At 40.1% G+C, this 15,170-nt stretch overlaps 1 protein-coding gene across 1 annotated transcript in view; it reads left to right on the forward strand.

Moving 5' to 3' along the window:
- The window catches only part of EIF2AK3 (eukaryotic translation initiation factor 2 alpha kinase 3), a 38,803-nt gene that overhangs the window by 16,113 nt on the left and 7,520 nt on the right, over positions 1-15,170 (forward strand). Inside the window, exons 3-12 of the mRNA XM_072335462.1 lie at positions 4,496-4,690; positions 7,262-7,392; positions 8,938-9,172; positions 9,421-9,583; positions 10,340-10,477; positions 10,960-11,082; positions 11,215-11,435; positions 11,770-11,882; positions 12,767-12,889; positions 14,046-14,195. Coding sequence (XP_072191563.1) covers positions 4,496-4,690; positions 7,262-7,392; positions 8,938-9,172; positions 9,421-9,583; positions 10,340-10,477; positions 10,960-11,082; positions 11,215-11,435; positions 11,770-11,882; positions 12,767-12,889; positions 14,046-14,195 — 1,592 coding nt within the window. The remainder of the gene's footprint in view (positions 1-4,495; positions 4,691-7,261; positions 7,393-8,937; positions 9,173-9,420; positions 9,584-10,339; positions 10,478-10,959; positions 11,083-11,214; positions 11,436-11,769; positions 11,883-12,766; positions 12,890-14,045; positions 14,196-15,170) is intronic.

Here is a 15,170-nt window from a genome sequence, read left to right on the forward strand (position 1 = left end):
TTTTTTAAGTGTTACTTCTGAAAGACAAGCTACTTAACAATTATGTGCCATATTGCTGACCAGTGAAGCTGAACAAATAGCTATTTACATTGACAGATCAGAGGAATGTGTAAGTGCATCGTGGTAACCTACATTTTCTGTGCCAAGAGATTTGCAGCTGACTGCCTGGGTGACTCACTCCTTGGATTAGGAGATGAGGTAATGCTTTTGAGATACAGGGTGATGTCATTCCTTTACCTGAGCTGCATGCCGATGCTAGTTGCTATACTTTCAAGGAAAGTCCCTTTGCTGATTCTGATTTACTAGAGCTGTATAACTCCGAGGAATTGATATTGTTTCTGTGCTCTGCATGTAAAACCACATTTGTGTGTCCACAGATGCCCTTTTGTTGTATGGATATATCTGCACCTGCAGGTATACACATTCGCATACCTGTTCCTTTACTCAAATAAAGCTGTTTTAGTGAGAAAGGAGCTTTGTGTAATCAGGTACAATCCCCCACTCCTGCCATGTCACACGTTCCCATTTATAGAAAAGATTCATCTTAGAAGGTGAATTTGTTCTTGCTTTTGTTATTCCAGTTGGAGCTTTCTATGAAATACCTTGTTTGTGATGGATGGTAACTGCAATGTCTACTTACACTTATCCATGGTCAGTTTAACCCCATCCATTCCTCCTCTCTTTGTCCTTCAGTGCTGTGGCTCTTTCTGCTGCCTGTGCTTGATGCCCTGATACGTTCACCAGCAGCAGCTGTGTCTTTTCTCAGCCTTTATTTCCAATGTCACACAGGACATTCTGCTCCCATGGGCACATTCCCAAGGTTGGGAGCACGGGCAGGTGATCAGAGCTAACCAGAGCGGTCTCATCTGTTGTCTGAGGCTGCTGAGGACCAAGGCTGTAACAGATGAATGGCTACCATTGGAAAATTTCTGAAGGCAAACAAGGCATGACCTGATTAGATCTTGGGAGTGTACAAGCAGGGGTTGCTTAGTGAGCATATTCTATACTGGGGATTTGGGTGTGTTGTTCCCAGAAATGGCTGATGGTTTTTTTTGCCAGTTTGAGGAAAGATGAGAGATAATGCTCAGGGTGCCATATGTCTTGCTGTGCCCATAACTCACAGGGTTAACTGAGAGCCTCCCTTGCTCAGAAGAGACTCCTTGCTTTGCAAAGTGATGACAAGGTGTTCTGAATATACCAAGCCACACAGCCCCTGCCGTTGTGACTTCCAGGGAGAATATCTGGAAGTCTGAACCCACAAGTAGCTGTCTGGCTGCCAGCAGTGTGTGTGTGTAGCTTGGCTAGGCTACATGAATTTGGCTGGCTGGTGGCCTGGCTGAATTTCTTCTGGCTCCAGCTCGAAGTCAGCCTCAGGTCTGTGGGAATCAAATGTTGTTTCTGCATTTAGAATAAGATAAGAATATTTTATTTCAAGATCTCATTATATAAGTGAAGCAATTTGTAGTTATTAGGTAGAAGTCATAGGTACAAAACTGCAGCTCCTGTCCAGCTGTCTGAAATAGAACTACTGATTTTTGGTGCTGGACAAATAAGACCTGAGTAATAAAGGATCCAAAGAGGAGAAGTTAAAATAATTAACAATATACCTGTATAAACTAGCAACAATGTATGTTTTAATGTTTTGTTGTACGCATTGCAAAAGTATACAAGTCGTGACATACCTAAGGATGTGCCTGAAGAGATATCGGGAAGGACTGGAATCAACCCCCCTCCCCGGGCTCTTTGTTTAACAAAGGTCTCTGAGACAGAATGGACGAAGCTTTGAAAGAAATCAACATATCAATACGATAAGAGCACCGAGACATCTTGGAAACAACAGCAGGATGGCGACAGACTGCACCTGAATTAACAAACTTCAGAATGTAATTAACAAATGCAAATCTCGGGTAAAATTGTAACCTCGAATACCCAACCAAAGGGGAAACGGGAGGGGAAAAGGTATGGGAGACAAGGTATAAATGCTGTAACATCGTGTCCTTAGTTGCGCTTCTGCTATCAGGGCGCCCGCCATTGCAATCGCGAATAAAAACTGCTTTTATCAGAGATACCGTCCTGACCAAAAATTATTGAGGATATTTCCAACAGGTCCTTGCTGATGTTTTGCATATCTTGTGAGGTGAGGTTGTGTGTAGCTGGTCTGCAGGAAAACAAAGTATTAGCACAATGCTGCTGATCCAGAAGACAGATTGGGACTGCTCAGATGTATGTGGCTCACAGACAGAGTTGTGACACCTCGATGGCATAACAGGGTGATTTGCCTGACTGGGGCTCTGTGTGCTGAAACTGTGCTACAGGGGCTTCTTTAGCTTTTGGTTGGTTGGAAAGTTGCCTATGAAAAGACCAGTGTCTGTTGTTCGTTCTTTTTTTCTTTCATATGGAATATCTTCTATTGCTGGAGATAAATCACAGCTCTCCAAATTACATGCAGGTAACTGAACCGGGTGCGGAAGGAAGCCTTATGGATAATTTATTAATGCAGTACTGCACAGGCTAAAAGTTTTGATCATTATTATGTGCTCCTGAAGGGCTACATTATAAAACCATGATACTACTATTTTGATACTACTATTCCGTGCTGAATATTGTAACAAAATACTTCAGCATGGTTAAGGCTATAAGTTTGGCACAGGCTTCTTTTGTTGTTCAAAAGTGTTTTCCCACAATCTGCAGGTCTTTGTTTCTAAAGATCACAAGGCTTCTCTTGCATATGAATGTTTATATAAACCTTTTGTTTGCTCTATTTCTCCACTAATCATGTGATTTCTACAAATAACCCCCTGCACAAATGTTTGCTTTTTATTGTTTTATTCCTGTGCACATATGCAGTCATGTGTATGTGTCCTCCCCCTACCCCTCCTTGGTAAGCCATACTGCTGCATGTTCTGTGGATCACAGCTCTCCTCCAGTATGTTTTGGTCTTTTTTAATCATAATGTAAATATCCAGGAGGAAAATACATACGTATTTCATTTTGTTTTATAAAAAAAACAAAAACCAAAACAAAAAGAATCCCACTGCTATTCATGGGGTTATTTTTATCATCTCTTCAATTACATGTCATATTCCTGAGAAGGATTCTCAGTCATCGTGAAGCTTTTCAAAGCTGGGAAGCATTGGTCTTTGATCCCTTAGGGACCTTAGGTGCAGTCACCAGCATTATCAGGTAATGCCCCTAAACTTCTTCTCTGAATGAGGTGTATCCAAGCGCTGCAAGAAAAGAGGTCAGTCGCGACGTGCGCATTGACAAGATCTGTCTTTTCTTCCCTCTTTATGTGAATCTCAACTTTGCTCGTGCTGTTTGCCCTTGTACAACCCACTTAAAATAAGAGGTCTCACGTTAGAGAGCATTTCAATCATGCAGAAGATGTAACATCGGAACTTACATTAGTTCCAAGCAGAAAACTCCTAGATCACATGTGAGTGTTTCCTTTGAAGTGACTAATATACACGTACCAAAAGTAGTCTTTAGTATGTGTAAGGGATCTGAATATAATGAACTTATGTTGTAGGGTACTGCCCAAATGGACAGAAGGTCTGCAAAAGCATTAAAATCTTCCATGTTAATCCATATCCTCAAAAGCTAAGATTAGAGGGATTACGGTTTCTCTCTTCTTGACGGGCGCAGCCACCGTGGCTCCACAGTATTAGTTATGGTCTATCACGCTGATAATGAGTTTCTTAATAAGTCCCTTAGTACTCATTGACAATGAGTCATGCTTCCGAATGAGAATCTCCTTGAATATCTGTGTAATGGATGAAACTGTATCCCGGTGAAGAATGTTTGACCTATTGTGTGTTTTAAGAAAAATCAGAATTTGAAAGGAACTGTATAGAAGCATAAGACTTTCTGGGGAGGAGAAGTTGGATTTAACTGTTTTAAAAGCCAGAAATGAAATCTAAGGTCTGTCAATGGTAATTGCTCTGTCTGCTTTAAAGGAAGGTGGCTATTCTGGTGTAGCCATCAGTTGTAAAAGGGCACACGTGCAGCCTCAGCTTTTCTTTTAGAACAGAATTTAGTTGTCTGATCTGGAGAGAATGCTCAGTTCTGTATTTACTACTAAATTCACTCTGGGGAAGCGCGTAGAAATGTACAGCTTTACCTAAAATGCCGCTGTCTTGAAACAGTCACAATAATGTGCTTAGTCTTCAGCCACTGACTGACTGTTCAGTCTCTTCAAGACTGCTTCTAGCCTTATTTCTCTGTTTGGATGATAGAAATCAACTGATTGAGCTTTGAAATGTTGTGCTTAAAATGAAACAAGCGCGTGTTACACACCGAACTGTTCTTTAACTAAAGTCAGCATGTGATGCCTGAGAGTGTTCTTTGTAACTTTGAACAATAAGATTCTGGGATACAAAGCCATAAAATAAGTTGCTGGAGTATAAATCACTGTACTTGCTCATGCTGTGCTTCATTTTGCATCAGTGTATGTTTTGCTAGAAGTAGTAGCTTATGTTCTGCTGTCTCGTTTTAGGTATTTGGAAATAAGATGATCATTCCTTCCTTGGATGGAGACCTTTTCCAGTGGGATCGAGATCGAGAGAGCATGGAAGCAGTTCCTTTCACAGTTGAATCTCTTCTTGAGTCATCCTACAAACTGGGCGAGGATGTTGTCTTAGTTGGGGGGAAGTCTTTAACAAGCTATGGGCTGAGCTCCTACTCAGGGAAGGTAAGAGCCTCTAAAGTTGTCTTGTGTATCTCAAATTTGTGTGTCTTATGTTTCTAATACTATCTTGCAAGTAAATTGTTCTTAAGATTTAAGCTGTGCTGCAGTTCTGGTGTATGACTGCACAGCACCAAAGAACAGAATCCAAATTTCTTGGGAAACAAATAAAGCAGGCTGGAGTAAGACTTAGCAGCTGGCGCAGTTAGATGACACTGCTGGGAGCATCAGTGCAGTGTCGTCTTGTGTGTGAGCTTCTGCTCTCTCCCTTGTGCTGCCTCTGTCACTTGCCATTTGCTGAGCAGAATCAATTTGCTAACCTAAGAGAACACTCTTTGCTTTTTATTGGATTACTTTTGTGCTGAGTTAGCAAATTCAGAGCAAGGGGAAGAAATGACCCCTTTCTGCCGAATTGGAAGATGAGTTCAGCTTTATTATGTGGCTCTGCCTGGAACAGCCTTCACAGTTCAGCTTACTGAACATCAAATAAAGTTTTAGGTGATGCATTTTTCACACTTAAAGATTTAATTTTTTCTCGACTAGCAAAGAGTGCCTGGTTGAAAACAAGAAAAGCATTCAATGTACATAAACTTCTGAGTTTTGTTCTTGATGCCGTTAAGTTTACTCTATCTTACAAGTCCTCCTTAACTTTTAACCTCATGCAGAAGTTAAGTTGAAAACTCCTTTCTATCTGACTGGTTCAGAAAGTGTTGTGGTTTTTTTTTTCTGAAATCTTCTGGTTGAATGTTGTATACTTCTAAAAAACAGAAGGGAAAAAAGGGATAAAATGCAGGAATTGATTGCATTGAGTTCTAGACTTTGACTTTCTTATCCTCCCCTTTCAGTGTCATGTATTGTTTAAGTGAGCGTAGATACTTTGTGTAGTGAATAACGGATATTTGCTCAAATCAGAAATGTTTTAAAACAAGTAAAAAGAAAAACGATGATCATAAAATCATAGAATGGCCTGGGTTGAAAAGGACCACAATCATCATCCATTTCCAACCCCCTGCTACATGCAAGGTTGCCAACCACCAGACCAGGCTGCCCAGCGCCACATCCAGCCTGGCCTTGAATGCCTCCAGGGATGGGGCATCCACAACCTAAATATTTTAATGCTTTTAAACCTTATTGTTTTTATAACATTTTTAAACTTTAAACTTCCAGTGTTTGATTTTCAAACAAAACTCAACAAACTGCTTTTTCCACTTTGACCAGGTGTTTTCATGTAAAATGCTGTTGTGGTTTCTATAATGATCACTCATGACAAGGGTCCAAAGCAATAGTTTTTGCAATCACTCAGATTTTCTCACTGATGGCAAAGGGCACTTGTACCAGCTGTTGAGGAAATGGAAATTTCAGTTCCTGCTTTGATTCAGGCCCAGACTTGCAGTGCCAAAGGTGCTGCACGCAGGAAATACTGCTTTACACTTCCATGTTTAGTGTTTTGGCAGTGTGGAACAGGCTGCCCAGAGAGGTTGTGGATGCCCCATCCCTGGAGGTGTTGAAGGCCAGGTTGGATGGGGCCGTGGGCAGCCTGGTCTGTTATTAAATGTGGAGATTGGTGGCCCTGCCTGTAGTGGGTTTGGAGATTTATGATCTTGGATGTCTCTTTCAACCCAAGCCATTCTGCGTGATGCCTTTGGCGCTGTAATGTCAATTCACGCTTCCTGAAAGTGTGTCCAACTTACTTTCAAAACACAAATGGTTGTTCATATTCCAAATACTGTTTGAGAATTGGACTGTTGCAAAGTCTGTGTGACAGCATTAGTTGAGGTCCCCATCCCGTTTTAATAGCAGAAAAGACCAAGTGAGATGGCTCTGTAGTATTTTATATAGATCAGTAGTACTTAATTTGAAGTTAATAAAGTTATGCTGAGGCAGATATAGCAAAAAAACAGAATTATACTATGAACCTACTTCTAGAAATTATCTTTATGTCAATAGACATCGTGGGAAAAAGAGGAACTATGGTTTCTTTCTGTTAGAATAGAGAACCATGCGAAGAGTCATTAAGTCAGGGGTGTTCCAGACTGTGAATTCCTAGAACTTTTTGCAAAAGCAGTTCTCTTAATCCGTGCTTTTCAACATCCATCAAGTTGAACATCAAAAATCATAGCATCATAGAATAGCCTGGGTTGAAAAGGGTCACAATGATCATCCAGTTCCAACCCCCTGCTATGTGCAGGGTCACCAGTCACCAGCCCAGGCTGTCCAGAGCCACATCCAGCCTGATCTTGAATGCCTGCAGGGATGGGGCATCCACAACCTCCTTGGGCAACCTGTTCCAGTACGTCACCACCCTCTGGGTGAAAATCTTCCTCCTCATATCCAACCTAAACCTCCCCTGTCTCAGTTTAAAATCATTCCCCCTTGTCCTATCACAACCCTCATAAACAGCCATTCCCCCTCCTGTTTATATGCTCCCTTTGAGTATTGGGAGGAGCTCTATATCCCCTGTGAGCTGAAAATGTACTGCAACAATTGTTAGTTTTGAATATTCACGTTGAATACGCTTTTAATGGTCTTGAAGTTGTTCACATTTCCAGGCTGTGAGTCTCATGCCTTGTCCCTTAGGTGAAGTACATCTGCTCGGCTGTGGGCTGTCGCCGGTGGGATGATGATGAGGCAGAACAGGAGGACACTCTCCTTTTACGCCGAACTCAGAAAACAGTCCGTGCTGTTGGACCACGCAGTGGGAATGAGAAGTGAGTATTATAGTTTTAATTGGTAACACTTTAAGAATTTGACCTTTTTACTCTCAGTAGAAAAGGAATTGCACGAGGGAGTTGGGACTGTTAAGCAAAGGAATGTCACAGACTTGTTATTTAGCTCCTAACTCTTCCGGTCTTGAATGTTTCAGTTTTAGACCATTGGAAAAAATACTTGTCCATATTTATTTCCTCTAAGTCAAATGATGGTGACTTTTCTTGTCCTTGTATACCTCGAAAGTCTGTCTTTTCTCTACTGCGCAAGACAAGTGTTTCCATTGATTATCCAGCTGATCACTTGGTATAGCAGGAGGTAGCCTGAATGCCTTCTGTGATTTTTTTTCATTCTCTTCTTAATTGCTTTACCTACTCATGGTAACTGTCCCTTATTCATACTTGATGTTCTAGCTTTCATTTTAAGTTGACAAAAAACGAACACATTAAGGCTGAAGTCATTTCAAAAAGCCTCGTTCTTACATCTCTTTTTGTTTCGTGATGTTGGTGTTCTTTTCTTCACAAGCTGTAGAAATGCTTTGTCTGTCATTTCCCTCCTGCTCTGACTTTGAAGTTTTCAGTACACTGAGATTTCTAAAAAAAAAATAGCAAACACCCAAAACGAACAGTAAAACCCAACCCAACAACAACTCAACCAACCAACCAACCAACCAACCAATCGCCTTGCTTAAAAACAAGTTTACAAGGCTGGTTGCTATACAAAGATACAGTAACTGGCCAATAGTTCGGTGGAGAGCTGGTCATTCTGTGTTCGCCTGCTCCCTCTTCTGTTTGCAGCAGGATTTGATAGAGCGTGTCCGTAGTCTGTGAGAAAGAAGCTAATTAGAAGTTGAACAGATGAACAAATGAGAAGTCTTAAAAGAGAAATCCTGATTCTTAGAGACTGATACTGTCAGGGAGAGGTTGAAGGGCTTTAGGCTGTGCAAGACAGCTCTGTGTTCTTTATGCAGTTGTATTTGTTTCAGAGTATGTTAACCTGTAACATGAGCCATCCTGGCTTCATTGAATTGCCTGTCACAGAGATTCGGTTACGTTTTCTGTGTGGGGATAAAAGAAAGAAACCAAAAAGAATGCACCATCCCTTCTCTTGCTTGAAAGTCTTGCATTTAACATAAAATATCCTTTGTTAGTGAAGTATGTCTTCTGTAGAATGCTGCTTTCTAAATGCTTTATGGTTTTATCAGCTATGTAGCATCTCTCTCCCTAAACAGAACTAGCTTAATTATTATTTGATGGTATTTGATTGTCTTCTCCATATGCTGCACCTTTAATGTCACTGCCACTACTTCACCAGCTGTTTTCTTACCTTGGATATCACGCAAGACAATGAGATTTCGTTCTTGTTTGGTTTGTATTCTGGATACAGTGATGGGATTAGCACTCCCTCTCCTGGTACAACTGTGTTAATCTGACTGACGGTGCCAAATATGGGTAATTCAGTTTATTAATTATTGAATTGAGGGCATGGTACTTGCTTCAAGTATATAACTAAATTTTACAAAGTCTTTTTTTCTCTTTTTCTTTTAGGTGGAATTTCAGTGTCGGTCACTTTGAGCTGCATTATGTCCCAGACATAGAAAATAGAGCAGGATACATTGAGAGCAATTTTAAATTACATGTGAACAAAGAAGAAACAAAAATAATTTCAGATGTGGATGAGCAGGAAGCAATGATGAAAGATACAGTGATAAAGGTCTCAGTAGCTGACTGGAAGGTTATGGCTTTTAACAGACGAGGAGGACATCTCGAATGGGAATACCAGGTGCGGGAAGAGACGGAATAATAACTGTTACAGTTGTAGAAGCTATGCAGCTTTTGTAGTTGATGTCTTTCATCCTGAGTTTTAAATGCTGTCTCTGTGTTTAAAAAGAAAGAAAAAAATCTTTTTGGAAGTTACTTTAGTAAAGTTGTGCTTTTGAGCTGCTACATTTGCTACACAAACTAAACATAGGGATTGAAGACATCTAATTAATATGACATTAATTTCCCTGTTATCTCTTTCTTCTTCAGTTTTGCACTCCAATTGCTTCTGCGTGGCTGGTTAAGGACGGCAAGGTAATTCCAATTAGTCTGTTCGATGACACAACTTACACCACAAACAGTGAAGTATTAGAAGATGAGGAGGATCTTGTGGAAGCTGCCAGAGGAGCCACAGAATCCAGTGTCTATTTGGGTGAGGCACCAGCTGTTGTAAACATCATTTTCTGTGAGCTTTTAGTAAAGCAGATCTTTCCATACTGGTAGGATTAATTTCTATGTCTGTTTGACCTGAAGTGTTAAATAAATGATGTTTTGTTTTAACAAAGAAAAAGACATTTTAAAGCCACATATCTATTCCATTTTGATTCCGAAACGTTTACTACTTTATAGGCACAGTACTTTGGAGATGATTGCATTTCAGAGATAGGCTTATAGTTAACAATGAAGTCTTATTGCTCAGAAAGCTGTAAGAAATATCTCCCTGTAGCCCTCTAACTTTCCACGTTATTTATTTTTCTTCTGCACTGACTGCAGCAACTCACTGTGAAGATATCTCAGTTAAGCTCTTATGTGACTGAGTTTTTATCCAGCTATTAGAATTAATTTGATGTGATTTGTGACAGTTTGAAATAGTGGCTTCAGGCCCTTCTTCTCAGCTGTCTATCTGTCTCTGCATGCTAGATGTGCTTTGTTTTTCAAGGACTTCTTTTTTTCACTTAGGCTCCTTCTTGCAGCCTTTCTTATTAGTGGTAACACAGTAAGTTCCAGTCTCATGCTTTTCTAGAGCAAGGGGAGTATGTTCTACTTGAATTCAGCCAGTATCTCAGATTCTCAGAATATAAAGGAATATTTCAGAAATATTCTAAACCATACATCTCAAATGAACGATTTGAGGCTGAGAATGAAGGATACCAAGTCTTAATAATACTCTCTCTGTTTTGTTTCTCAGGTATGTACAGGGGCCAGCTGTATCTTCAATCATCAGTCAGAATTTCTGAAAAATTCCCAACCAGCCCAAAGGCTCTGGAATCCAGGAATGATAATGCAATTATTCCCCTCCCCAAAATTAAATGGAAACCCTTAATCCGTAAGTAACAATGCAGAGTCTCATTTATTGTCTTAGACCTAAAAGCGTCTTTCTGATTTTTTTCAAGCTAGTCAAATAGTTCCTGAATGAGTTCACAGCTGGGAACATCTGTGCTCTATTAGTTGTTTGTTTTTTTTTAATGAGGTATTTGAATTGGAAGCGACTCTGTGGATTTGATGGGGTCTTCTAAAGTGATGGAATGTTGGTCTTCTAAAACAATTGTTCTACTAAAAGAAGAATTTTTCTGCATGATGTGGATATGAGTTAGTTGACTTGTCCAAAATAGCGTTTAGGCTGAAAAGTAGTATTTAGTGGTGCTTGCCTCTCTTGATTTTCACCTTCTTTGTGTTTTCTTGCATTAATTTTGGCCTTTATGGCCTGATCTGGCAACCTGATGTTTTCTAAGATAACAAAATTATTTCTCAAGGGCAGAATTTTGTTAATGATCATTGATCTCAGAAAGTCATCTCTTCTTTGCTTAGATTCTCCTTCCAGGACTCCAGTGTTGGTGGGGTCAGATGAATTTGATAAGTGTCTCAGCAATGACAAGTACTCTCATGAAGAATACAGCAATGGAGCACTCTCAGTTCTACAGTATCCATACGGTAGGTGGGCCTTCTGAATTTTGAAGCAATACACGCACCCAGTGTCTATTGAGAAGGCTTATTTATGAGAAACAATTGCTTTGTAGTTGCATACAAACAAATCTATGCCCTCTTCGTGTCTTCTATATGCAGATAATGGTTATTACTTACCCTACTACAAAAGAGAGAGAAGTAAACGGAGCACCCAGATCACTGTTAGATTTTTTGATGATATGAATTACAAAACCATTCGCAAAAAAGATCCTGTTCTTCTGCTTCACTGGTGGAAAGAAATCGTTGGCACCATTATATTTTGCATTGTGGCCACAACCTTTATTGTACGCAAACTTTTCCATCCCCATCCTTACAGCAGAGTAAGTATATATTTTTTTCCTGAATCCTGAATCCGGAAAGTGTTATTCTAGCCTTTTTCTTTTGGTTTTGATTCTGCTCTGTGTGGTGCTAATAATTTATGAGATAACGTAGCCTAAATTTATTATTTAATCTATCTGTGAAGGCTGTCAGCTGCCACGTGCAATTTGCTTATCTGTCTCAGCAAGCAGATTAAATTGCTTCAATTGTATCTGATTACTTTTTTGGAGAGGCTTGCAGTGAAATAATGGAATGCTTTATCTCCAAGTACAAACTGATCTCAGGTACTTAGGACTTGAATTTTTGTTTTTGTTCTTGTTTTGGTCACCGTATTAGCTGCGGAAGGAATCTGAAACGCAGTGTCAGACTGATAGCAAATACGAGCCTGCATGTGGGGATGTTAAGGACACCAGCTGGAGTGATGTCAAGAACTCTGGATACATATCAAGGTGAATTCAGTTCAATACAGCTCATGCCAAATTTTTAGTCAGTGTGAAAACTGTCTGGAGAAAAGAGTTGGTGATCATTAGTTCTTACCTACCCATAGTCCTCCTACCTCACAGAACAATGAAAAATAACCTTTTTGCCCCATTATCAATTGGAGATTGCTGTTATGATTGGTCTAAGCAGTCCATCAGAGCCTGCACGGGACCTCTGCTTGGTAATGTTGCTCACTTATTTCCTGCTGATAGGTGAAATGAAGGACAAGCAGAGTATGTAGGGAAGAAACCTTTGTTGCTTATTAGGAAAGAGTTGTTTGAAATGGGTGTATAGGGGCTTGTCAGTAGTACTATGGAGAAAATGTGACCATTTCTAATTTGCCAAAAATAGGAGCTGGGCTGTTTAAAATGAAGGAGAAGAAGGAAGGTAGTGAGGTTTAAGAAGTGATGTTTCAGAAGATGTGCTCGGGGTTAGTAGCAAAAATACTTGTGGTGGGATTAAAAACATATCATGATTTGGAAAATACTCGTCTATCACCACCTAATTTGGGCATGGGAATTAAACTGAAATATCTATAGTCTGTGATCCTGTAGTCATAAAACCTGGCACTCTGGAAGGCTTCTTCAGTTTGTCAGGAGTCTTGCTGAGGATGTGATAGACGCTGAATAAATGCATAATCAGCACCTGTCAGTTTCCTAAGCAGGTAACCATCTGATTACCTCAGAGGGTGGTTGGGTAGAGGAGAAGGAGGAGAAATGCTTGAAGTCATTCAGCACATTTTGCCTGTACATGGTTAAACCCCTTCCCCTCACAAAAAAGAAAAAGGGAAAAAGAACACAACAACACAGCCTTCATTATCTATGTCTATCCTAATGCATTTTTCTCCATCCAGATATCTGACAGATTTTGAACCAATTCAGTGTCTGGGCCGTGGAGGTTTTGGAGTCGTTTTTGAAGCCAAAAATAAAGTGGATGACTGCAACTATGCTATCAAAAGGATCCGTTTGCCTAACAGGTACTGACTGAGCTTGCTGAGATCTAGAAAAATTAGCGACTGGCAGGATCTTACACAGAACCATCTGCTCCTGAACTGATTTCCCAGATCCTCATTAGGATGAATGACATACTTTTTAATGGGCGGGCTGACTTAATTTTGGCATCAAGAGTTGGGCATACATATTCACAGCAGAAGGGTGACCTGCTTGGCTAAGCTACTAACATAGCAGGACCCTTGTGAGGATGCTGCAGCTACATGGGAACTCCTTTGATTTCCTTGATGAATTGAGCCTTTAATAACAGCACTAGTTATTTGTAGCACTGTTAATTTGCTTCTCTCCTTTCTTTCCTTACCTTTCCTATTCCACCCTTTCTTTTTCATCCCCTTTCCTCTCCTGCTTTTTCGACTCCATTTATCCACGTGTTTCACTTTCCGGTCCCACAACCCCTACCTTTTCTTTCAGTCATAGGTGGTCAAGCCTTGATGCTGAATTATCCTACACAGAACTTCCTTTTAGTGGGAGATGGGAGACACTGCTTCTGGAAATCTCAAGTTAGAACAGCAACAGGCAGGCCAGTAGTGGGAGGGGGTAAAGCTGTAAAATCTAGAATTACTATATTTTGAATGTGTTAAATAAGCGTGATTATTTAAGATAAAAGATTTTGTTCAGAAATTTAAGGGAGCCTTTTCCAAGCCTATCCAAATCCATTAAATAAAACCATCAGACTTCATTTGATTGGAGTGTTACGATCTTAATAAGAGGTCCATAGAATGAAGATAGTCTTCACGTTCTGCCAATTGAAAAAGAAATGCTGAGGTATTACTGTCTGTTTGTTGTGCCAGTGTCTTCTACATCCCTGTAGAATACTGCTGTCTAGTGGACTTCTGTATTCTGTCCTTGTAAACAGCTGAGAACAAGATGAACCTTTCTTTTCAGTTCAGCTGCCTGTAATTGTTTGAAAAGGGGTGAATAAATGCTTAGCTGTTAGGAGGACACTGCTCCTCCATCCTTGTAACATAAAGAAGTTATACTGGGGAATTTGGGTGAGGAGCGATACTACGAGCCTGGCTTATACGGGGTCAATTTGGTTAAATTCTTTTGCAGAGTTTGCTGTGCTGTGCTGTTGCTTTATGTGACCCATGTCTCTTTTTTTCTTCTCACCCCAAATCTTAGGGAACTGGCACGTGAGAAAGTGATGCGGGAAGTCAAGGCGTTAGCTAAACTTGAGCATCCAGGTATTGTTCGGTACTTCAACGCGTGGCTGGAAGCTCCACCTGAGGGATGGCAGGAAAAGATGGATGAGCAGTGGTTAAAAGATGAAAGGTAACTCGTGGGTTTTTAATCAGTTGAATTTGAGGTTGTATGCCAACAGAACAGGGGAACTGGAAGATGAAGTAGGAAAGAAATTGTTATTGACTGTCAAATTGTCGGTTTAACAAGGTACAAATGCGTCACTTTTGTGCATGGCGTTTCTTCATTTCTGGGTCCTCTGTTGTATTAAGGCCTTTCTTTAAGCTTCAGAAACATCTTGTAATTCTTAATATTGCTTCCCTAACTGGGAATCTTGAGGATGATCAGAGCATTGTTTACTACTGTGATTTGGTTTTAAGCTTTGACAGCTCTGTCCTTTCTGTTCCTTTTCCACAACTGTCCTTTTCTGAATTTCTATCTTGGTTTTGATAGCTCTGATTCAGCACTTCAGTTAATTTATTTCTGCATTAATCTGTGAGGGATTATCAATCTGATGTGTTATAAAGCTTGGTAAAATTGGGTTAAAAGTGAAAAATTAGATAATGGACGTAGGCGTTAGGAGTACAGAAAAGGTGGGTGTATGTTATCAGCATTTAAAAGTGGCAAGAAAGAATGAGGCCTAATATTCTTCTGATCCACTATTTAGTAGTCTCATAATAACGCCTTAACATGCCTAACAATTCTTAGAATAGAGTGGATTTTATATTTTAGGTACCAAATTAACATTTCACAGCTGTAATTCTTCTAAGGCACTTTAAATAGTCATGGCAATGCTTGTTCTAAAAGAATGAGGTTTGTTTGAGTTGAAGTTGAGCCTGATTGCGCATTGCGAACTTGGCAGTAGAGCTTGCTATTTTTCTTTTCTCATTCAGGAGATGCTTTCTATAACATTCTTGTCTCAATTAGAAGATATTATACTTGCTAAGAAAAACAGGTGACAAATCCTGCTTATTAGTGGTTCCCACGCATGGGTAGTTGTTTCCTGTTTTGCCGTGGTACTTTTGTCTTCTGAAAATGCATTCTAATAGGATAATGTTCTGTAGTACT

The sequence above is a fragment of the Excalfactoria chinensis genome, chromosome 4, assembly GCF_039878825.1.
Source record: "Excalfactoria chinensis isolate bCotChi1 chromosome 4, bCotChi1.hap2, whole genome shotgun sequence".
Classification (NCBI taxonomy): Eukaryota; Metazoa; Chordata; class Aves; order Galliformes; family Phasianidae; genus Excalfactoria; species Excalfactoria chinensis.